This window comes from Trachypithecus francoisi, unplaced genomic scaffold (assembly GCF_009764315.1).
Source record: "Trachypithecus francoisi isolate TF-2019V2 unplaced genomic scaffold, Tfra_2.0 Contig01474, whole genome shotgun sequence".
In the NCBI taxonomy this organism is placed as follows: domain Eukaryota; kingdom Metazoa; phylum Chordata; class Mammalia; order Primates; family Cercopithecidae; genus Trachypithecus; species Trachypithecus francoisi.
The window spans coordinates 23,255,463-23,279,821 of record NW_022681435.1 but is presented as its reverse complement, the minus strand read 5'-3'; the positions used below and the strand labels follow the sequence as shown (position 1 = coordinate 23,279,821).

General features: G+C 47.3%; 1 protein-coding gene across 6 annotated transcripts in view; it reads left to right on the top strand.

The window, feature by feature from the left end:
• MBP (myelin basic protein) overlaps positions 1 to 24,359 on the top strand; it is a 155,431-nt gene that overhangs the window by 4,450 nt on the left and 126,622 nt on the right. For all 6 annotated transcript variants that reach the window (XR_004428434.1, XR_004428433.1, XM_033176248.1 and 3 more), the window contains exon 2: positions 24,270 to 24,354. Coding sequence is in view for 4 of the 6 variants with exons in the window: in XM_033176248.1 (XP_033032139.1) it covers positions 24,304 to 24,354 (51 nt within the window). In the remaining 2 variants the exon portion in view is untranslated. The remainder of the gene's footprint in view (positions 1 to 24,269; positions 24,355 to 24,359) is intronic.

Sequence of the window (24,359 nt, the reverse complement as noted above, 5' to 3'; positions counted from 1 at the left end):
AAGGCTGGCAACCACAGTATGGTTCCCATTTTCTATAATCTTGTCGCCTTAAGAATGCTCTATAAATGGAATCATACACTATGCAACCTTTCGAGACGGAATTTTTCCGCTAAACACAATTCCCTTGAGACCCATCCAGGTTGGCAAACATGTCCATAGGTGTTTTTGTTTTTTTTTAATTACTTAGTGGTGTTCCCCCATCTGGATGAACCACGGTGTGTTCAATCGATCACCCAGGAAGGGCACTTGGATTCTTTCCAGGTTTTGATTATTGCAAACAGAGCTGCTGTGAACATTCATGGACAGGTTTTTGTGTGAGCATAGTTTTCGTTTCTCTGGGATAAATGCCCAGGAGTGCAACTGCTGAGTCATATGGGTAGCACATGTCTAATTTTGTAAGAAACTGCTAACTCTTCTCCAGAATGGCTACACCATTTTGCATTCCCACCAACGGTGTGTGAGTGATTCAGGACCTTCCCAGCCTGGGCGGCATTTGGTATTGCCACTATTTTTTTCTTTTTAATTTTAGCTGTTCTAGTAAGTGTGTAATGGTATCTCCTGGTGGTTTAATTTGCATTGCCATGATGGCTAATGACATCAAGACGTTTTTATGTACTTATGGCCATCTGTGTATCCTCCTTAGTGAAAAGTCTGTTCATGTCTTTTGCCCACTTTTTAATTGGATTGTTTGCTTTTAACAACTAAGTTTTCATAATTCTTTATATTTTCTAGATACTGGCCTTACCACTCTGTGATTATTTTCTACCAGTTTATCTTGTTTTTTCACCCTCTTCACAGAGTCTTTTGCAGAAAGTTTTACAGTTTGTTGCATTCAAGTTTATTAATTTTACCTTTTTTGGATTTTGATTTTTGGTATGAAGTCTAAGTCTTCACCTAGCCTGAGGTTCCCTACAAATTTTGTAGTTTCACATCTTACACTTAAGTCTATTTTCCATTTTGAGTTAATGTTTACATGAGGTGTGAGGTTTACGTTGAGGCTTATTTGTTTTGGTTTGGTTTGGGTTTTGCCAATGAATGTCCAGTGGCTCCAGGACTATTTGTTGAAAAGATGATCCTTCTTCCATTAACTTGCTTTTGCACCTTTGTTAAAAATCGTTTCCACTTATTGCTGTGGGTCTATTTCTGGGGTCTCTATTCTGTTCCATTAGTCTCTATGTCTGTCTCTCTGCCAACAGCACACTGTCTCGATTATTGTAGTTGCATAGTCAACTTTAATCAGGTGGAGTGACTTCCTCCCACTTTATTCTTCTTTATAAAAATTATGTTAGCTATTGCAGGTTCTGGGCCTTTCCATATGAATTTTAGAATAGCTCGTTTATGGATACAAAAACCTTGCTGGAATTTTGATAGGAATTTCTCCAAACATATAGATGAGTTTAGGGAGAATTAACAGTTTTACTATGTTGAGTTTTCTAATCCATGATCACAGGTTTTCTTTCTATGGGTAATTAGGTCTTCTTTAACTTCTTTCATCAAATGTTTTATAATTTTCAGTGCACAGATTCTGAATCTGAAGTTTTTTTACAGTGTACATAAGTGTTTTATTTTCTTTGGGGCATTTCTAAATGGTATTGTGTTTTAACTTCAGTTTCCATGTTTATTGTGGACTATGTAGAACTGTGAGTAATTTTTACATATCAATCTGTATTCTGCCACCTACTGAGCTGCCTTATTAGATCTAGGAGGATTTTTTTGGTAGATTTCTTGGGATTGTCTATGTAGACCATCATGTTATCTGCAAATCGGATAGTTTTATTTCTTCTTTCCAATTTATATCCTTTTTATTTCTTTTTCTTATCTTATTGTACTGGTTAGAATGTCCAGTGCTATATTCAATAAGAGTTGCAAGAACTTGCCTTATTCTGATCTAAAGGGTAAAGCACTGAGTTTTTACCACTAATTATGGTGTAGCTATAGGATTTTTATGGATGTTCTGTATCAAGTCGATAGTCCATGTCTATTCATGAGTGTGTGTTGTATTTTGTCAGATGTCTTTTCTGGGACAATTTATATGTTCATGAGATTTTTTTCTTTGACTTCATGGTATGATGGATAGTATTGATTGACTGACTCTCTAATGCTGACCCACCCTTGAGGGTCTGGTATATATGCCACGTGGCCATGTATATAATTTTGTATATGTTGCTAGATTCACTTTACTAATATTTTGTTGAGGACTTTTGCCTATAAGTATTTGTGAGATATTGATCTGTAGTTCTCATTTTTCGTATAGTCTTTGCTAGTTTCAGTATCAGGATAACTGGCCTTATCAAATGAGTTAGAAAGTGTTTCCACTTGTTCTAACTTTTGGAAGAGATTGTATAAAATTGCCCTAAATTTCTCCTTAACTGTTTTAGTAGAAATTTCCAGTGAAATCCTGTGGGCCTGGGGATTTCTTTCTTGGGTATTTCCTTCCTTCTACTTTCTTTGTATATATTTAGCTCTTTTTAGTTTCTTGAATTAGATCTTAAGATTATTGATTTGAGACTTTTCCTGCTTTCTAATATAAGTATTTCAGGCTCTGAATTCCCTCTCAGCACTTCTGAAGTAGGTGTACATATTTTGCCGAGTAAAGGTTTTGATACAAAGAAAAGGAGAGAAACACACTAATTCCCCATGAGTAAGGCTATAGATTTAGACTGTGATCTACTTATGACAATTAAAATGCCATGAGTAAGGCTATAGATTTAGACTGTGATCTACTTATGACAATTAAAATCCATGAGTAAGGCTATAGATTTACACTGTGATCTACTTATGACAATTAAAATGCCATGAGTAAGGCTATAGATTTACACTGTGATCTACTTGTGACAATTAAAATGAACTGCCCAGACTTTGTGTATCAACATGGACAAAATTCTAAATAACAGTGTTGAATGGAAACCAGCAAACTTCAAATGAGTACATATAGTATTATTCTATTTATTTAAAATTTTCGGATACGCAAAAGAACACTACATGTGGTCATGATTACATGGGATTATATGACATATAGGAGCCATGCCAAGTAATGTTATCTTCTAACCTCGGGGAGGGGAGAGGATTGGCTGTCTCTGTATGGTTTTATTTCTTAAAAATATTTTGAGGTTTTATACAAATAACAGAATGTGTTACGTTTTTTGATGAAAAGGATAAACCAGTTGTCTTGTAGATTATTACCTGTGCTTTTTAATATGTTTGAACTAATTAGTAATTTATATTAGCAATAAATAAACTGATGTAAAGTTTGGGGGGAGATGACACCAGTGATAGTGAAGCATTAGAGAAGAAGATTAGAAGGCCTCACAAAGGAATCTGAAAGTAGGTGTGGAGGTGAAATTACTGAAATTTGGTAAAAGCACGACAGTGACAAGGAAGGCGAAGGAGAGGAAGAAAAAAGGGCAGGCGAGACAGTGTCTCCCTCCTCCTCGTCATGTGTTCAAGTAGTATACGTGCAGGAAGGGAGGATAAAGAGATTGATCTGGAAAGAGAAGCATGCAGAAATGGGCGGGAGCCAGGACCTCAGAGGAGTGGGCTGGATTTAGCACGAGCCTGGGGATTAACTGGTGTTTGCAACCTCACTCTTGAGCCGATGACTTGAAGAAGAACCATGAGAATCTAGCTAAATCTGAAAAGATTTAAGGAACAAAATTTTTGTGGGGATCCAGCCCTTTTACCTTCTTGCCTGTCAGGATTTATAATGAGCGGGGTCCCCAAGAGAAGTCTAGTATGATTCAGACAGAGGCCAGCAAGCCGGGCCCCACTTCCTGTCACTCTGCAGGCGACCTGGCTTAGAAACTCTGCAGGTGCAGCGTGGCTGCCCACTCAACAGCCTCAGGAAGTCCCCAAAGCCCTATCTCCTATCTCCGGTGGGTGGGCTCTCCCCCATTGGCCCCAAGGGAGCCTCTGCTCCTTTCCTCTCCTGTCCCCTCTGAATTCATCTGAGAAGGCACCCAGGCCAGTGTGGCCCCAGCTGCCCAGTGTCCAACCCCCATTTCCAGGGGTGCAGCTGGGGAAGGTGGTGCAGGCAGCGACCACAGCAGCTACTGAGCCCCAAGAAAGGAGTCCAGCACAGGGGCGGGGGTGGGGGAGGCATGGTGGCCAGAAGAGTTATTCTAGTGATTTATGTTTACATCAATTCACTTTCTTTAAGAGTAAAGGGATTAGCATTCAGCTTACCAATTTTCCAAAGGTCAAGAAAGAAAATGAAGTTTTATTCATAGTAAGTGATTAACCAATTTATCTGTTTAATTTTACATTAGCGACCACATATAAAATATATAAAAAGGCAATTAATAAAGAGGAGATAGAACATGGAAAGAAAGGACCCAGAGGCAGAGATGACGGGGAAGCAGGAGGCTGGAGAAAGGGAGGTTTCTCAGGGGCTTAGGGAACTGCTGGTGTTGCGGCCCCGCCTTTGGGGGCATCTGGTGACATGGGATGGTCCCGGAGAGCCCTGCTCCTTCCAGGTAGGAAGGTATGCCGTGCTGCCCTGCAGGCAAGAGCAAAATGCCCCGTGTTGGGAAGGGATGGAGCTCAGGGCAGCTCTACCTGCAGACTCCATGCAGGTGCCCTAGGCTGCTTCCTGGCTGACCACCAACCCGGAGAGACAGAGAAAGGCTCCACTCAGATTTGCTTTTCACCTGGAGCCTGATTAAGAAACCTAAAGCTCCAGAGGTCAACACATGCTGAAAACAAAACGAAGCTGCCTGGATCAGTTTAGAGTCCTGGCAGGGACGGAACTGGCTTGGTGGCTGGACGCCCAACTCCTAAGCCAAGCATCTGCTGCGGCCCCCTGACCTGCTCACTAGGGGAGGGGACAAGCTTGCTCATGTGGTCTTCACCCACCTGCACACATTACACTGAGAATTCGAATTAAATGCAGAGTCCTAGGCCTACCCTGGTATACCACCCCACAGTCTTGGGGACGGGCCCAGGAATACTTATTTTAATGAGCTCCCCGTCAACTCAGGATCGCTGCTGTAAGTGAAGGAAGGAAACAGACGGTGCCTCAGTGTTTCCAGGTCGACACGGCTCATCTGAATAGACACACACAAGCTCTCAAATGTGTACTTTCGTGTGACCACGGAGTCCTTCATGTCTCACTGATACACTGAATTTGCATTAGAAAGAATAACTAATTGATACTAAAGCTTTTTGTTGACAGTTTATTTGCATCATGCATTTTTGATGCATTCTCCATACATAGAGAATAACATTTTATATCCTGCATGAGTCTTCATCTGATGTGGAATGTTTACGGATACTCATTTTCTTCATCTTTCTTGAACAGTTGAAAGCTAACATGTTTGCTAAACTTGCTATCAAAGCAAAAAATTATAGAACTATGTTGCAGGCTCCTCACATACAGCAAATGTACCATTACTTTTTAAAAATTCCTTGGTGTCTACTCTGTACAAAAATACCATGCTGTCCATTTCAGGTACATTAAGAGAAAGCAGATGTCGTTCTCGCCCTCCAAGTGCTCATAATTTTGTTAGGAAACTTAGAAGTTCCCAAGTAATTTCCCAAGGTAAAATAATTGCCCAATACCCTGCCATGTATACAAAATGCCGCAGTTTCTAAAGAAGGGGGTTGCGCCTAGTGGAGGAGTAGAGTAGACTGGATGAAGATGACTAGAACTGGCAGAATTATGCTGAGTGGAAAATATACTAGCCGGGCGTGGTGGCTCACGCCTGTAATCCCAGCATTTTGGGAGGCCAAGGCGGGTGAATCGCTTGAGGTCAGGAGTTCGACACCAGCCTGACCAACATGGTGAAACCCCATCTCTACTAAAAATACAAAAATTAGCCAGGCGTGGTGGTGGGCAGCTATAATCCCAGCTACTTGGGAGGCTGAGGCAGGAAAACTGCTCAAACCTGGGAGGTGGAGGTTGCAGTGAGCCTAGATTGCGCTACTACACTCCAGCCTGGGTGACAGAGCAAGATTCCGTCTCATTAAAAAAAAAGAAAGAAAGAAAGAAAGAAAATATACTGTAACGTTTTGGTATCTTCTATGCCGCAGTTCACTTCCCACTTGGCCTCCACTGTCCCGGGAGCTCCTGAGCTTCTCCCAGCTTGCCTGTCTGGGAGACTTCTTGGGACTCTAGCTGAGATTGAGCTGGGATTCCCAGCTCATCACTGGCATAGGCCACTCCTTTCTGGAGTCCCCTCCTTGCCCTTGTTTCTCAGCTGTCTCCTTCCTTGCACAGCTTCCAAAAACGATGGCTGTGTCTTCTCCAGTTTTGATAGTGTTTTGTTTATAAGGGTCTTAAATGCTACATTGCAAACTTCTGTTCTGGAAAACTGTTAAAATATGTGTTAGCCCCCACTGATGTCTACCATAGTGCACAGTCCCTGATAATTGTTGCATAAACTGAGAGGTGGATTCTGCCAGTTCCACTAATCATCATCCAACTGATCCACAGCAAAAGCCTATTATTTTCCAGAAGTCGTGTGTCTAAATCTGTTCTCCACCAATCAGAAGCTAAAGACCTGGCATGATTTATTCAGCTTAAATTGTTGCCTGAAATTACCAGATAAATTAACTCAGTAATTTGACCAAAAAAAAAAAAAAAAAAAAAAAAAGGACTCTCACATATTTTAGGAGCTAGGTTTCTCTTACTTACGTGGGTTTGTGGCAGGCAGTGTGGTCTGGTTGTTTTTATTCTGGTTCTTTCGGCTATCTGAAAATGTAACAACCTTGGGATAGCTTGAGAGCGAGATAGATGAAGTGCGAACACCAGCTACAGTTGTCTTTCTAGAAACACAAAGAGCATCAATTGTATTTCAGAAACAGGCATAGCGCGTCTGTGGACAGCCTCAATATATCATTTTAGATTGCCATATGAAAGGTGTTGTGATTTTACAAGGGAGATGATGATTCTTTATTCTGTCATTATTTTCATATGTCAAGACATATTTGAAGAGAGGAGGATTTAAGCAAGATATTAAAAGCTCGCCTTATTCATTTCAGACTAGTGATTGAAAATTGGTGTATGCAGGGTAGGAGAACTCAGAAGAGCTGAGGCCTGGCAACAGCCTTCCTAAACATGCATGTTTAAATGTATGTGAAATGTCAGGGTTAAAGCCTCATAGGAAAGAGTCCTAATACTAAGACAGCTAGATAAGCAACACCAAAATAAACCGTACTATAGGAACTTAAAGTAAAAGTCTTCTTTTCTTTTTTTTTGAGAAAGAGTCTCCCTCTGTTACCCAGTCTGGAGTACAGTGGTATGATCATGGCTCGCTGACCCCTCAATCTCTGGGGCTCAAACGACCTCCCACCTCAATCTCCCCAAGTAGCTGGGGCCACAGACAGGCACACACTGCCACACCAGGCTAATGTTTTTATTTTTATTTTTTGTGGAGACAAGGTCTCTCCATGTTGCTCCAGCTTGTCTCGAACACCTGGGTTACTCCCACTTGGTCTCCCAAAGTGCTGCGATTACAGGCGTGAGCCACTGTGCCCACCTTCAGTTTTAATGGGAGGTACATTAAAACATGGATTACGTTTCACACAATTTCAAAAACAAACAAAACAACTAGATTTGCTCAAGAAGATAGAAGAGGTCCCAGCGATATTTTTGTATGACTTGATCCTCACGGAGTCCTAAATCTTGTAGATTCAACTTCGTTTGTTTTTACAACATGTGTAGAAGAGGAATTTGAAAAATTTACCCTGATTCCACCCACAGAGGTTTATTCCTGACCTCTTTCGACGGAATGACACTTAATTACTATGACACCTGTGCTCAGAGGACAGCTCCGAAGGTCAGTAATGTGGTTTTCCAGATCCCAATATTTCCCCATCCTTTTCTTGGGTGAACTTTTCTTGCCACTGTCTCTGGAATTTTCTGCTGTTGGTGTGATAGACCTTGTGACTAACAATGTGTTTTGTAAAACAGTCTGGAGGCCCAGAGAAAGCCAGATATAAAAACTGGCAGAAGCCAGGCAGAGAGCATTCATTCGTTCATCATTCATTCATTCCTTCAAGCAGGCCTAGCTCGGGCCCAAATCAGTGCCTGGGGGGCTTCCTGAAAGGAAGAAAAACAGCCCACGCTGAGGTCCTTGTCCTGGGTCAGTGCAGGTCTGAATGCCTGAGTGCCTCTGGGCGTCACAGCCCCACTTCACAGCTGCCCCTCTGCGGCCTCCCAGGTGTGTGCAGCATGTCTGAGGTCACCTGGCCGTGACAGTCACAGCTGCACCAGATGCTGCGGGGGCTGACCTGATTTTAGAGGTTTCTGTTTTACCAGAGTTGGGAGGAAGCCTACAGGAGCATGTGTTCCCTGCATGAGGACTTTGAGACCCGTAATGGATTCACAGAAGAATGCTTGCACCAAGTGAGCGCGAACCCTTTAGCATACCTCACCCGAGACAAGGTGGGATTCGTGCTTCGTGGGCTGAGCACAGCTGTGCTCTTCCTGAATTGCAGGTCCTGCTCTGTCTCTGGAGACACTGGGGGTCTGTCCTGGAGGAGGGTCACCTGGGGTGGCCTGGGCCACTGCAGCTGCTCCCACTGCGCCCAGGCCTCTCCCATGCCCACCCCAGGGCCCTCTGTCTCCTGGGGGCCTCACCTCTGAGGCTTCAGCCTGGAGCTCAGGGAAGGCAGCTGGGCCCACAGCCACGGCCACCGCGACTTTCTCCGGGTCCCTTCGTCCCCAGCACCCCAGCTTTGGTGCCAAGCCCCATTTCCTCAGGTGGCTCACCCACACTTCCCTTGGGGTGTCCCTTATTCCTCCAGAATCAAGGCTTCGGTTTTCTGGGAGAAGCCTTCTTTCCTGGCTCCTACACTCAGCTCCCTGGGGCTCACCAGGTGGTCTCTTCTCCAGACGCACATGGAGGGTGCTGAGCTGTGTGGGCGTGGCTTGGGGTAAGAGGAAAGAGCCAGCACTTCCCTTGCTGTTCTCTCATCCACTTGACAGGCGTTTGTCAAGCACTTGCTGTGTGCTACTGTGTGCCTACTGTGTGCTGTGTGCCTGCTGGGTGTTGTGTGCCTACTGTGTGCCATGTACCTGCCATGTACCATGTGCCTGCCATCTGCTGTGGACTGCGCCAGGTCCTGGGGACAACATGGTGATAAGACAGAGACCAGGCTGGGCTTGCTGTCCTGTGGCGAGGGTGGTGATGCAGTACACTTGGGGACGGGGAAGCAGAACACCCGGGCAGTGACACAGTGGCTCTTCTCAGCACCTCACAGGGTCCTGGTGGCTTCCAGGACACCTCAGGCCCTCTCCTGAGGCTTCCAGGTCCCCGAGCCCCTGCCTGTTGCGGGTTGGGGCAAGTGACACCTCCACCACCCAGCTCCAAGCCATGGCCGCCCCAGCTCCAGCTCAGGGACCTGTGGGACCAACTGTGGCCTTCACTTTCCCCTGTCAGCTGCCCTCGCGGAGGGTGCAAGGGAAAGTGTGTCTGCTGGGCAGTGTCCGGCTACCGCGGCCAAGGGTGGTGGGAGTCTGTCCAGCGCCCTGGGACAGCAGGAAGGAGCACCATGTGTGGTAGTGTGTGTGCACATGGGTGTGTGCTGTGTTGTGACTGTGTGTGGTGTGTGTGAAGTGTCTGTGGTGTCTGTGGAGGGTGTGTGTGGTGTGCATGTAGTGGGGGGGTGTGGAATGTGTGTGTGGGGTGTGTGTGCCATCTGGAGTGTGTGTGTGGTGTGCATGTAGTAGGGGGGATGTGGAATGTGTGTGTGGGGTGTGTGTGCCATCTGGAGTGTGTGTGTGGTGTGCATGTAGTGGGGGGGGATGTGGAATGTGTGTGTGGGGTGTGTGTGCCATCTGGAGTATGTGTGTGGTGTGCATGTAGTGGGGGGGTGTGTGGAATGTGTGTGTGGGTGTGTGTGCCATCTGGAGTGTGTGTGTGGTGTGCATATAGTGGGGGGGTGTGGAATGTGTGTGTGGGGTGTGTGTGCCATCTGGAGTGTGTGTGGTGTGGTGTGCATGTGGGGGGGGTGTGCCATCTGGAGTGTGTGTGTGGTGTGCATGTAGTGGGGGGGATGTGGAATGTGTGTGTGGGGTGTGTGTGCATCTGGAGTGTGTGTGTGGTGTGCATGTAGTGGGGGGGTGTGGAGTGTGTGTGTGTGGTGTGTGTGCCATCTGGAGTGTGTGTGTGTGTGCATGTAGTGGGGGGGGATGTGGAATGTGTGTGTGGGGTGTGTGTGCCATCTGGAGTGTGTGTGTGGTGTGCATGTAGTGGGGGGGTGTGGATGTGTGTGTGGGGTGTGTGTGCCATCTGGAGTGTGTGTGTGGTGTGCATGTAGTGGGGGGGTGTGCCATCTGGAGTGTGTGTGTGTGTGCATGTAGTGGGGAGGATGTGGAATGTGTGTGTGGGGTGTGTGTGCATCTGGAGTGTGTGCGTGTGTGTGGTGTGTGTATGTGGTGTGTGTATAGTGTGGGGGGTGTGGAGTATGTGTGGAGTGTGTGCGTGTGTGTGGTGTGTGTGTGGTATGTGTCAAGTGTCTGTGGTGTCTGTGGAGCGTGTGTGTGGTGTCTGGAGCGTGTGTGTGGTGTCTGGAGCGTGTGTGTGGTGTGTGTGGAGCATGTGTGTGGTGTCTGTGGAGTGTGTGTGTGTGTGTGTGGTGTGGTGTGTGTGTGGTATGCAAATAGTGTGTGTGGGGTGTGTGGAATGTGTGTGGGGTGTGTGTGCATCTGGAGTGTGTGTGTGTGTGCATGTAGTGGGGGGGTGTGTGGAATGTGTGTGGGGGTGTGTGGAATGTGTGTGGGGTGTGTGTGCATCTGGAGTGTGTGTGTGGTGTGCATATAGTGGGGGGGTGTGGAATGTGTGTGTGGGGTGTGTGTGCCATCTGGAGTGTGTGTGTGGTGTGCATGTGGGGGGGGTGTGCCATCTGGAGTGTGTGTGTGGTGTGCATGTAGTGGGGGGGATGTGGAATGTGTGTGTGGGGTGTGTGTGCCATCTGGAGTGTGTGTGTGGTGTGCATGTAGTGGGGGGGTGTGGAATGTGTGTGTGGGGTGTGTGTGCCATCTGGAGTGTGTGTGTGGTGTGCATGTAGTAGGGGGGATGTGGAATGTGTGTGTGGGGTGTGTGTGCCATCTGGAGTGTGTGTGTGGTGTGCATGTAGTGGGGGGGTGTGGAATGTGTGTGGGGGGGTGTGCCATCTGGAGTGTGTGTGTGGTGTGCATGTAGTGGGGGGGTGTGCCATCTGGAGTGTGTGTGTGGTGTGCATGTAGTGGGGAGGATGTGGAATGTGTGTGTGGTGTGTATGTGGCATCTGGAGTGTGTGCGTGTGTGTGGTGTGTGTATGTGGTGTGTGTATAGTGTGGGGGGTGTGGAGTATGTGTGGAGTGTGTGCGTGTGTGTGGTGTGTGTGTGGTATGTGTCAAGTGTCTGTGGTGTCTGTGGAGCGTGTGTGTGGTGTCTGGAGCGTGTGTGTGGTGTCTGGAGCTTGTGTGTGGTGTCTGGAGTATGTGTGTGGTGTGTGTGGAGCATGTGTGTGGTGTCTGTGGAGTGTGTGTGTGGTATGCAAATAGTGTGTGTGGGGGTGTGGAGTGTGTGTGTGCCATCTGGAGTGTGTGCGTGTGTGTGGTGTGTGTATGTGTGTTGGGGAGGCGTGTGATGTGTGTGGTGTGTATGTGGCATCTGGAGTGTGTGTGTGTGTGGTGTGTGTGTGTGTTATGTCTGTGGAGTGTGTGGTGTGTGTGGTGTGTGTGTGGTGTCTGTGGAGTGTGTGTGTGGGTGTGGGGGGTAGCCTGTGTGTTGGAATCCAGCTTTCCGCCCTGTCTCTGTCTATGAACCCTGCTGCCGCGCACAGGGCCGACTCTCACACAGGAGATTTCCTGCATCTGGTCTTGGACTTGGCCTCCAGTGGAAAGAATCCAGGCCAGCAGCTCACAGATCATGGTCGACTGTGCTAAAACCTGAACAGGCCTGTCCTGTGCCAACCGAGGGGTGCAAAGCCCCCAGAATCCAGCCCATGTTTTAAGGGTGGTGGGTGGAGCTCAGAGAGACCAAGCAGTCTGGCTGAGGCCAACCCACCCTAAGGGAGGGACAGGGTAGGACACAGGCATCCAGCTCCTAAACCCACTGTCCCCCATCCCACCCCAACCCACTCTCCCCCAACCCACTCTCCCCCATCGCACTGTCCCCCATCCCACCCCAACCCACTCCCACATCCCACCTCAACCCACTGACCGCCATCCCACTCCAATCCGCTGTTCAGAGGTTCTGTGCAGTCTCAGGATGTTACCTACCTCATTCAAAATCTGAGATCAGGGCCAACTAGGAAATTACCCATCCGTAGATACTGGAATTCTGGAGAAGTATCAATAGTTCAGACACTTCATTATAATTTCAGGACCGTCACTATCTATCAGGCAAGCCATGAAACTGTGAATATGTTCTGCCAATGTGTTTGCATCTTTCAAACCCTGTTCTTTACCCCTTGTGAAAAGCCTTCCTGGATAATCCTGATTTTGATGTAAGCATAAAATTAAAAGGCCTCTACCTAGGAATAATAAATCATCACCTTTTGAAAGGATACTGGTCTTTTTAGGCCCAAAAATATCATGTAGAAAGTTAGTGTCATGCAGAAAACACTTGAAAAGTTCAAGTTCAAAATGCAAGCTCAGTGGCAGTCTTATGTTCGTAACATACACCGTGCATGCTAGGTGTTTATTATTGAATCATTCATTTAAATGCCATTTTTAATAACAGAGTTTTAAAAGATACTTAATGACAAATTCCTATAGTGCTTCATAATTTATTGTTGCTCTGTGATAGTTTTCATGTAGAAGGAAATGAGTTATGGAGTTATTAATATATTTTGAGTCTTTAGAGCATACATGTGACATGAAGGAGAAAGCACCCTCTAGCCTGTTGATGGAGGTCTTTTTCATAAGAAATCCAGGACTTCAAGCATCAAGAAACCAAAGACCAGGTCGTCAGGTTGGTGAAGTCACAAACCACGTAGCAGCCAGGAGCACAGCGCAGCTCCGACCTGTTGATGCTGGTGTCAGACCCTGCTGTGTGGACTTGTGTGTTACTTGGGTTTTCTTTTTTTTTTTTTTGAGACAGAGTCTCACTCTGTCTTCCAGGCTGGAGTGCAGTGGCACGATCTCAACTCACTGCAACCTCTGCCTCCTGTGTTCAAGAGATTTTCCTGCCTCAGCCTCCTGAGTAGCTGGGATTACAGGCATGCACCACCGCACCCGGATAAGTTTTGTATTTTTAGTAGAGATGGGGTTTCGCTGTGTTGGCCAGGCTGGTCACGCATTACTCAGTCTTTCTAAAGCTCATGAGTTTCAACATCCGTAAAGTGGGGAGCATAATAATAGCACTTGCCTCCTTGTACAGTAGACAGGACTAAGAAACTGTACTTCTGACCTGTTCCATGAGAACCTAGCCCATAGTAAGCATCCCATCGATGCTGGGCTGCTACCCAAGCTTTCCTGAGCCCAAATCTAGTTCTGTTCAATGTATCATTGTGTCTCATGCTGTGTCTTCTGTCCTCCTTTTCTTTAAATATAATTGTAAATTGCTATCATCCTTTGTCTTTCTAATGTGTCTTGCAAAGTTAAGGACTCACCCAGTAAAATACTGCACGCCCATGTGAAGACATGGGGCCCCTTAGGAGATCAGCTCACAGCCAGGTCTTTTGTGAGACCATGGTGAGGTTAATGACCACATATTGCATTCTTTTCCTTGATTAGAACCTGGAGGGCTCTGGAAAATTCCAGAAGGTTCTGAAAGGCAGTTGCCCAGTAAAATAACCACACACCTATGTGAAGACGTGGGGCCCCTTAGGAGATCAGCTCAGAGCCAGTTCTTTTGCAGGACCATGGTAAGATTAATGACCACACTTTGCATTCTTTTTCTTTATTAGAATCTGGAGGCTCTGGAAAATTCCAGAAGGTTCTGACAGGCAGTCGCCCAGTAAAATGCTGCACACCCATGTGAAGGTGTGGCACTGATCAGAAGATGGGCTCTGAGCCAGGTTTTCTGTGAGACTGTGGTGGGGTCTGTGGCCACAGCATAGCATTCTTCTCCTTGATTAGAATCTGGAGATTTCAGATCAACCACTCTACTTCCCCATGATAGCAGCAGAGCCGAACATCTTTCCTATCATGGACTCCGTGATGGGAATCTGTGTTTTCAGGAAGATTCGGTTTATTTTAGCCAAGACCCAAACGACAGCTCTTATGTGTACGCATGGCCTGAGCCTGGGGCCAACACATTTGTTCCCTACACACAGACTATCAAGAGCCATTGTGCCTGGTGGCAAGGAATGTGTGAGTTCCTCTGCAGGTGAATTCAAACATTGTCCCGTTCTGTTAACACCAGCCCTGGCTGTGAGTAATGCCTGAAGTCGGTGTGGTTCCTCTAGTTACCAAGACCAGGGCCTGGGGTCATGTTGACCCTGCAGATGGTGGTATCAGCAAAGGCGTCACTCCCTGCCACAGCTCAGGAGGGACATACAGGTGGCTATGGAGGATCAGCTGGTACCGGCATGTAGTGTTCCTCTGACTTGACAGTTTGTAACCCAGCGACCTGTAAAATATTAACCAGTGGTTTCCACGGCAGCTCCAGGAAGCCGCATCCACCATCGGGGCTTTACAGATAAGGAGAACAGAGCCCACGTCCTCAGAGCAGGCAGGGAGAGGAGGAATAGGAAGGCCCTCGCCCAGGCACGTCTGCCCCCAGGCCTTCCCCACTTCCTCCCTGTGGCCCACGGCTCACCCCATCCCAGCTGCTGGCCCCTGGGTTGGGCGGCTTGCGCATCACACACTGGGAAAGGGGGCTCAGCAGGACCTGACCTGTGTTCCTATGACTAAGCCCCACGTGACTGCAAAACTACCAGGGATCCCACCGGCCGCAGAGCAAGGGCGTGTCACATGTGCCTGCATGACTCTGCCCTCCCCGTGCCATCCAAAGGCCAGTCCCAGCGTGACGGTGTTGGCGTGGCTTGTCAGGACTTACACGGGAGGACCGGTTTCCTCATGACCTCGCTATTTTTACACAGAGAATTTCGTAACTCTCCATCATGCTGCTGAAGCTGAACACCATGCCTGTCATAAACATGTGGATACATTCACAGGAAATTTCAAATGCTAATCTAACTGATTCATGGATGAGCTATTCTTTGATCTGCCTTTTCTTCCCACAAAATGCTTTGTTTTGGTTTAGACAGGTGATATGGTGGCAAGCTGGGAACTCCGGAGCCAGTAATTTGCTGCTTGGTTCTGATAATGGCTTTCTCTTCTCTGCAAAGTCAGCTGATTCTGTAAGCAGTAACTTCAAGGGACCACAATCAGCTTTCCAATCAACTCCACTTTTCTGTAATTCCATCGTTTTCTTTTAAAATGATTTTTGATAACTTTAAGGCAGTGATAGTGCCATAAATCTCCTTGAATCTGCTAAGCCAGAAGAAAATGAAGGATGGTGATGACTAGTTTACAAATCATATTATCGGATACCCCAGAGCAAAAATCCCCATCCCAGGAAATAGAGAAGCTACTTTCTTATCAGGCACTTCTCACACGGGGGAATGCAGATTGGGGTTTTTGGAACTTGCTTTGCTTGCAAGTCCTGTGGAGCCCCTAGCCCAGGGCTGCCTCCTGAAAACTGCCAGGAGCCTAGGTCCCCCAGTGTCTCAGGGAAGCTTGCTCTAGGACAGACATGGATGCCTCAGATGAGTTTTGACACTGTCCTTTGCAGAGATTTCCAGGCTTGCGGGTTGTTGTTCCTCTAGGGCCCCAACCCTCTGGAACACTTGCTCATCGGCAAAATCGACTCACTGTTCAACATGGGCGAAGAGCAGTGTCTGTGTCCTGTGGTGTTAGTCGGTCCCCCACCTCCCCATGAGTGCACCCCGTGCATTGGCAGATTCTGTTCTATTGGGTCACTTCATGCCACACTCAAGCTCCACTCACGGCGTCTGTGTGACAGGGCCTTTGCACAGCCATGCCCTCTGCCCGGAACACTGTTTCCCTCCTCAGCACCTTCACCTGCACCTTCTGCATCCTGCAAGTCTCCACTTACTTCCCACTTCCCTGCATGTTACCCTCTAGGGCTGCTGCGAGGCGGCACCACAGGCAGGCATCCTGAAACAGCAGAAGCAGCCCCCCACCGTCCTGGAGGCCAGAAGTGCAAGGTCAAGGCGTTGGCAGAGCGGGAGCTCTGCAGGAGGCTCTGTCTTCGCCTCTTTCAGCTTCTGGTGGCTGCGGCAATCCCTGGCGTCCCTGGCCTTGTAGCCATGTCATTCCAAATCTCTGCCTCCATCGTGCGTGGTGTCTCTCCTTGTGTGAAATGCCGTGTATGTCCAAAATTCCCTCTCCTTGGTCAGGCACAGTGCTTCATGCCTCTAATTGCAGCATTTTGGGAGGCTGAGGTGGGTGGATTACCTGAGGTCAGGAGTTCAAGACCAGCCTGGCCAACATGGTGAAACCCCATCTCTGCTAAAAATACAAAAAAAATTAGCCCGGTGTGGTTGCGGGCACTTGTAATCCCAGCTATTCTGGAGGCTGAGGCAGGAGAATTGCTTGAACCCGGGAGGTGGAGGTGGAGGTGGCAGTGAGCCAAGGTCGTGCCATTGCACTCCAGCCTGGGCAACAAGAGCGAAACTCCATCTCAAAAAAAAAAGAAAGAAAAGATCCCTCACCTTTCTCTTGTGAGAACATCGGTCATTGCATTTAGAGCTCACTGTAATCCAGGATGACCTCATCGTAACTTGAGGACATCTACAAAACCTTCCATCCAAACCAGGCCACCTTCACAGGTCCTGGAGTCCGGACTTGGACATACCTTTTAGGTGGACGTGATCCACCACATATTATCCCGGGAAGCGTTTCTCGACCTGCAGGGTCAGGGTTCACGGCCACCCACCTGCTCCTAGGCATTCTCCAGGCACACGCCTCCCCTGCAGAAAGTGGGCCCCTGTCCTGGCCGGCCCGTCTCTCTCCCAGAGCCTCCCAGATGGCAGCAGCCTCAAGCTTGTGGGTGGGACAGAGTCCACAGTGAGCTGGAAACAGAGAAGGGAGAGAGGGAGGGAGATGAGGAAGAGAGGGGTCTGACCCTCCTCCCAATACAAAAACCTCAGCTTCCCCTTTGCACTGATGTTGGAAGAACTTCCCGCGTCTCCCTCCCCATTATGGGGTCTGCACCCATGCCTGAGGGCTGGGAAAGCCGGCGCACCCAGTATCAGCGGCATCCTTCTCATGTTCAGCTTGTCACAGTGATGAACACGCCATCAGGACATGTCCGACCTCCCGCAGGTGTGTGTGGAAGGTGGAACAGGATGACGGAAGGAGTGTGCAGTGCACGCATCTCAGAGCTTTGCCGCCACCCGCCTGGGTAAAGCCAAGTGCGTCTTCTTCCCACGCCTTGTCCTCGGCTCTGAAATGGGCCGTTTCTTTTTGCTGCGCGCGTGTGTGTGTGTCTGTGTGCGCCCACGTGCACGGTGTTCATTTTATTGGTTTTCGGTGATGTTGGTATCTGTGTACTATGCTCCGAAGACAGAGTGTTACAATAATACTTTTGGTCTGAGAGAAAAACGATTGTCTTCAGAACACAGGCTTCAGTGCTTGGGTCCTGATAGAATGAGAGGAAGAGGAATGGAGGGAGGGCCGTGGGGGGAGAGAGAACAGAGACAAGGATAGTGAAAGAAGAGAAGTCCTGTCACTTGGTTTCATTTTTTTCTTTTAGATATCTTTGGTTTGATTTTATATATAAGTTGCTTGTTCTTTGAAATCTGTTCTCCAGGATTTCTTTTTCAAATGTCGAAGAAGCAGGGTTGTATTCTCCGCCCCTCTGACTTGAGGCTGTCACTGCCCATGTTGTAGGGGTGAGGGGCTTGTTTTCTCTCTGCAGGGAGGGTGGGCGGTGTCTACAGCTCTTCCTGAGCCTGCCAAGCCAGGGCGTGGTCTCCCAAGCAGTTACCAACCAACGGCTGCGGAGGTCACCAGGCCTTGGCATGTGGGCAGCAGTTACCAACCAACAGCTGCGGAGGTCACCAGGCCTTGGCATGTGGGCAGCGGCCCTGGCGAATCCCGCCCTGGGTGCTGGCGAGGAGGCAGAGGCCTCACAAGACCGAGTGGACCTGCCCAGGGCTCACACGACCCCAGGGCTCTCCCGTGGGGGTCTCCTTCCTGCAGCCCACAGGCTTCTGCTGCTGCCCCTGCCTGGCCTTTAGCGTCTCTACAAAGGGGCATGACAACCCTTTGGAATTTCCACAGGTCCAGTGTTTATTCAGGTTTTCCCATTCCTGGGATACTGGATCTGCACCTCTCTCTATCTGAATTCCACATGGTATCTCCATCAATACTTAGCACACAGTTGACGGGTCAGAGAAGTCTTTTCTGATGTGTGCAGATCCACAGTAGCGTTTCCCTTAGTTGCATTCTTCAAGAAGCTGTAGTTACGGCATCTCCAAAATACAGAACCGTGCCCATGAGTGCTGGGCTCCTCAGTGGATGCTGGGGGATGCTGTGTTTCATCTGACGGACCCACAGAGTCATGTCTTCAGCGTGTGTTTATGGAGCTTTTCCTCCCAGCCAAACATTGCCAGCCTTTCTGAACAGGCACTGAGAACCCCAGGACCCAGCGAGAGGTCTAGCACAGGATTGGATCAGCCAGGAAGCGATACAGCCAGCTCAGTTTTAAGGTCCTATACGCAGCGAAGACTCCAAAACACCTGGGATGTCAAAAACATTGCTTCCTGGGATTTTAAAAAGCAGAGAAAGAAGAAAAAGGTGCCTTCATGGTGCCTCTTCAAATTCTACTAGCAGAAGCACAAGTTAAGACTCTCCCAAGTGGATCCTGCTGGGTAGATTTTATTAAATGAGCCACAATTTATATGTTTTATAACATATTCTCACGTGTCTGTTTAGGTATAACATGTTACAGTTTCCAAATACAGGAAAAAAAATCTTATCTAATTTATTTGATGCCTGAGGAAGTGCTCTGAGAACGAAAGTTCCATACACACTTGTGGAATGGAGAAAGGCCCGTTGCCAGGCAGTGGCCAGCAACAGCTGCAAGGGCTGCTGGGAAATGTAGTCCCTGCCCGGGCAGCCAGGTGGCCAGTGCAAGGCAGGTGGTGTGGGGAGACGGGCAGTTCTCTCACTACATGGAGAAGGGAGGGTGGGGGACTGGGGAGAAGGTCCTTGTGACACAAGTGTGGGGGAAAAAAATCACATATGTCATAGTTTTTACCCCCTAATCTATATGAAGAAGGTTCTCAAACACAGATCACATGCAGGACTTCTGAAAGCAAAGAGTCCAGGGCCCAAGAATGTGAGTTTCTAAAAAGCTCTCAGGTGCTGATGGCCGGTCCCACGCCACATCACGCTGCCTGGTATCCACTTCTGAGACCCCCACCGCACACTTCTTTTATTGTATTGATTAATAATTTAGGAATGTAGAATGTCTTAGGCCTGTCATACTTTCCACATGGGACATTCAAAATGTAAATAACTCTGCTCATAACTAAAATACATTCCTAGAGGCATTCTCATAGCTAGATTCAGTCTTCTCAACTTTCTCAACTGTGAAATGGGAATGAAGCTTACAGGGTTATTCCTGTAATTATCTAACTTCGGTTTATAGAAACATGAGGGATAAAGCAAATCTCTGTAAAATAAATCCTGTCATCTCCACAGAAACATTTACTTTAGGATTTTTGCTTTCTTGAATATGGACTTTAAAAAACAAGTTCAATCAAAAGCATGTTATGAAAACAACGCCCAAAGAATCCTAAGTCTAAAAGTAACACTGTGTCCTACAATATGGGTCTACCCTGCAGCTCTACACGATACAAATGTTTTGCTAATAGGCCTAAACACCAATGAAGTGCAGAGAGCATATGAATTCCACGCCATCATAAATTTGACCTTGCATTATGGCACCTGACATGCTTGTCAACTAAACCCTCAACAGGGACGATGTTCGCTCCTTACATTTTCGCAGGTTTGGGAGTGGGAGTAAGATGATTTGGGTAAACAAGTGCCAACTATCTAGGAAGACTGGCATTGAGGTCCTGTCTATCTCATGATGCATTTATTTCAACAAGGGATTTCACAATAATCCCATTGTTTGTAAAATTGCACTCGAAATTATTTCAAAAACAGCCAGTTTCACATTTTAATATTTGAATACTTCTCTGGCATTTGGGACACGGTTTCTCATGAATGTCCTCTTCACTTTTTTCCCTCTTTCCTCTCCTTCCACACCCCGGGGCACTTTGTGTGATCTTCAAGCAGCAGCAGCTGCATTTCCCCTGTGCTTTAGTTGTGTGTGTGGGATCAAGAGCTTTGTTGATGGGCAATTGTAGGATGTAACTTCTGGGCTTCTCAGGGAGCTGGTGTTTTTAGCCCTTTTTCTTCCCTTGACCTTGTCAGGTGAGGAGTGGATGCATCTAGATGTGGGAAGCCATTGAGAGGTCTCTGAACATGTGTAATAGTAAATAGGTAGCGATGTTTCCACAGCTGCTCACCACCCACCCAGGGAACTCCGGACCTGGTAGAGGGAAGAGGAAGGCAGAAAGCAGGAAACCCCTGCAGCACACCCCAACCTTAACCCTAGCCCCGCCCGGCCCTGCAGCCCACATGGGCTTCATTCTCACCCCCGTGCAGAAAGGCAAGTTTTATTACCTCTACTTTATGGGAAACTGAGGCTCAGAAAAGTGGAGTCTTGTTCCGCGTCACCCAGATGGAACCTGAATTGAGACCTAGGGCTCACCTGCCTGATTTTCACTGTAGAAAGTCAGAACTACCTAGAGAATGAAATCAGTAAAATACGTAGGAACAAGGTGTTTGCTCCCCAGCATTTCAGCTGGGAGCTATTTCCCTGCACAGATAGGCTAATGAGTTTTATCTATGCTGAATTATCCTATGGCTCCACCAAGGTGACATGTAGCCTAAGCTGCTTTAGATGTACATTATTAAAAATGAGAGCCTAACAGTTAACAACAGTGGACTGCTTCCTAGTAAATCTGGATGACTAACTTGGCCTATGCCCAATGTTAACCCTCAAGGTAACACTAAGTGTTGATAATCACACAGACATTATCGAAATGTCCAGTAATCCCAGTGGCTGGAAATCGGATCTAGAACTGAATACCAGTCCAGAAGTCTCAGCGGTCCTGATGGAATCTGAAAGTCTGTCCCTCCCACAGCTCTCGCTCAGTTCTTTCTCTCTCTCTTTCCTTTTCTGTGAGTTTACAAAGGCTTCTTTAATTACCCCAGAGATGCTTCAGAGTCAGCTGGCTTTCCTTGCAGCATTTCACATGTTTACCCAATTTTTCTCTGGCTCTCTCAATTTGATTAATTGCAAAAAACAAAATAAAAAAGAGCTCCTGCAAGCATGCAGCTGCTTTTGTGTGCAGGTGGATCTTTTCAGCACATTACAGAGACCAGCTGCCGGGCTGAGCTCTTAGCCCTGTGATAGTGAGAGCTTCATCCTTCTTGAGCTCTTCTCTAAAAGGCAGACTGGGGCAGGGTCAGAAGCTAATAAGGCAGACTGCCAGTCACTCATGATTATCAGCCAGATGCTCTGTCGTTCCCACCATAATGCCGTGAGACACATCTCACGTACCAGTGCTCGGGGCCATTTCCATTAAGGGCTCTGATGGGGGTTCCCACACATCGAGTTGTCGTTTTGTTCCTCTTCTTTTCCTGCTAGTCTATAAATTTTGCATTTAAGGCTAGAATTAACCAACCCTCAGTGATCCATATAAATATTATTTATATTAATCTGAGAGGCCAGTCATATGCAAGTAAGTAGGCTTGTGTCGTCAAATCCAACGAGGTATATTCAGAAGTCTGATCTGGACTTGAGTTATTTTCACCGATTCTGTGTCCAGTATTCTTGAGTTTTCTAAATCATGATTAAGATCAGTCATCCCAAGCGTAACCTAGAGCTGTGCTATGAAGCGTGATAACATTTGATCAGAACAAACTGGCTTGGAAGAAACACGGCCCCTCTCCGAGGAGCGGTTCAGCACCTTGTGAGCAGATTTCAGCTGCGTTCAAGAGCCCTTGGCCCCAAAATAGCTCTCTCTGTCTACCAGCAAGTCCCAAAAGATTTACATGTCCCACGTTATTCTGATTTGGGACAAGTCCTTGGAGCTCTGTTTTCTGGAAGGAATGAGTGTTGCATGTGGGTTTGCCTAGTTCCAGCGTGAGGAGATGGGAGGAGAAGGGTGACAGGTGGATGGAGCCAGGGAACAGGAAGGGGACTGGGCAGGCGAGGGCTCTGAGGAGGCAGAGGTGAGATGATGCCTGGGCCAGGAACAGGCACTTGGAGAACACAGCCGGTGACAGGAGGTTCTTTATGTCTGGACAGGCAAAATGCTCCCGAAGGTCCAAGTTGTCAGCCTTAACTAAGGGCAGTTACCTATTTTTGCCTGTGTTTCGCTTTGAATAGACCACTTCTCATTTCTTAAACAGAAAGATGGATTGAGAGATATTTGACGTGTTTTTATTCTGTAACGTGTGTCCATCCTGCAAGCTCTTAATATTTAGTTAAAACAGCACCACATGGAATTAGAGAGCCAGAATTAGAGCGGGAATGACAGCCCCTGTGTACCCAGGGATCAAAGTAACATCTCACGAGGAACACACCCATTCTTTCTTAAAACAAGAACACGGGGAATTTGGCCTTTCCCTTGGTTAACCCACTCTTACCCAGTAAGGCACCACACCTGCAACAAGCCCTCATTTCCCAATGAGAAGATTGCCCCTTCAAGGTTTTTTTGGTTGTCCAATTGAAATAAATTGGGAAGGTAGAATCGCACTGGACACGGAAATCCTCCGCAAAGGTAGCCTTGCATTTTTAAAATCATACGTATCAAACTTATTTTTTTCACTCTCATGCCACGAAGCATGGGGAATGCACCTGATTCTTGCAGGTGGGTTGTGTTCATATCATCACTACAACCGCATCTTTGATTTCCCAGAGCATCATCTGTGGGCACTTTGACCTAAGCTGCTTCAAGTACACGTTTTAAATCTCCCTGCGTGAGTGCCTCACTGGCAGTCTTATGGTGGGCCCCAGTTTCCATCACACATCATGAAGGTGGGTGGGGATTTCCCTCTGCCGTCGGCTGCTAGTCGTCTCCCACACAGTGAGGGAGGCGGACTCCGGGATGGCGACTGTGCTGTAGGCGTTTGCTTCTCTTCTCCGCAATCCTTCCAGCAGCTGTGGGGTGATGGGGTTGCCCGCCTGCAGAAAAGTGTCCTCAACCAGTCCTCCTGAGCCACCAAAAAGGGACCCAGTAACGCGGGACATGGAAAAGCTTGGCTCTCGGGTAATTCTCTTTTCTAAAGAGAGACTTTTGAGGAACACAATTTGCATTGTGTTCGGGCGTCTCTACTATTTTGGGGAGTCCCCTCTCCCCACGTTCAGAAGATGGTTCATCTTGTTCCCTCTCAAGGAAAGCTGTTCCTGGTTTTCTGCAGGAAAATGGGTACTCACACCTTTTTGCAAAAGAATACATCCATCATGGAAAACACGTCATTGTCCTTAATGACTGATCACCTGCAGCCAGGTCTGGGCTGATGATTCTAGTGGCCCTCAGCTGAGGGACCCCAAGGCCAGGCTACGTCCCTCAGGAAGGCTGGAAGGAACAATTTGCTTGGAATGGGTGTGGCTCAATTCTTCCATTCTTTGCATATCTTGGGGAAAAATCATAAATGTGCTGCTAAAGTTTGGGTTAGAAAATAAAAATGAGGAGTAACATGCTTTTTAAATCCAACTTTATCTTCCCTACAAATTCTGCAGATTCTTTGGACGCTTGTCGGTTAAGCTGTCCTTGGTCTGACGTTGGCTCTTTCTGTGCTCACGTGGTTTCTTTAAAGCAGTGAGCATGAATAGCTTCTTACTACCTTTTCGTTTTAGAAGAATGTCAGCACCTTTCTGACATCTCAGCTCATCTCATTACAATACACCTGAGTGTGGGATGCAGTTCTCTGTGTGTACACATATGTATGGATGGATAGATGGATGATGGATGAATAGACAGATATTTCTGTACGTATACACAGATCTGCAGGATTTCTTGAGACGGGTTGAAGTGTGTTACTGAACAGAATTTGGATGTTGGTGGGGTTCTGTTTTCTAGCTCTTTGCATGGGATCGAAAGATAGGATTTGTTAATAAGATGACTTGGACGTGTCTCTTCTGTTTTCAGGGCCTTGGTTTCCTCTTCTCAAAAATGGGCAATATATCACAGGAGTGTCTTTCTGATGGAAAAACAACATCGAAAACTCTAAGAGCGCTAGACTTAAGGCTAACACTTTCTTTCCCTTTCTCTTTTAGCCTCTGAAGCCTCTGAAAAGCTGATCCATTCAGGATGGGAAACCACGCAGGCAAACGAGACTTAAACACCGAGAAGGCCAGTACGGTAAG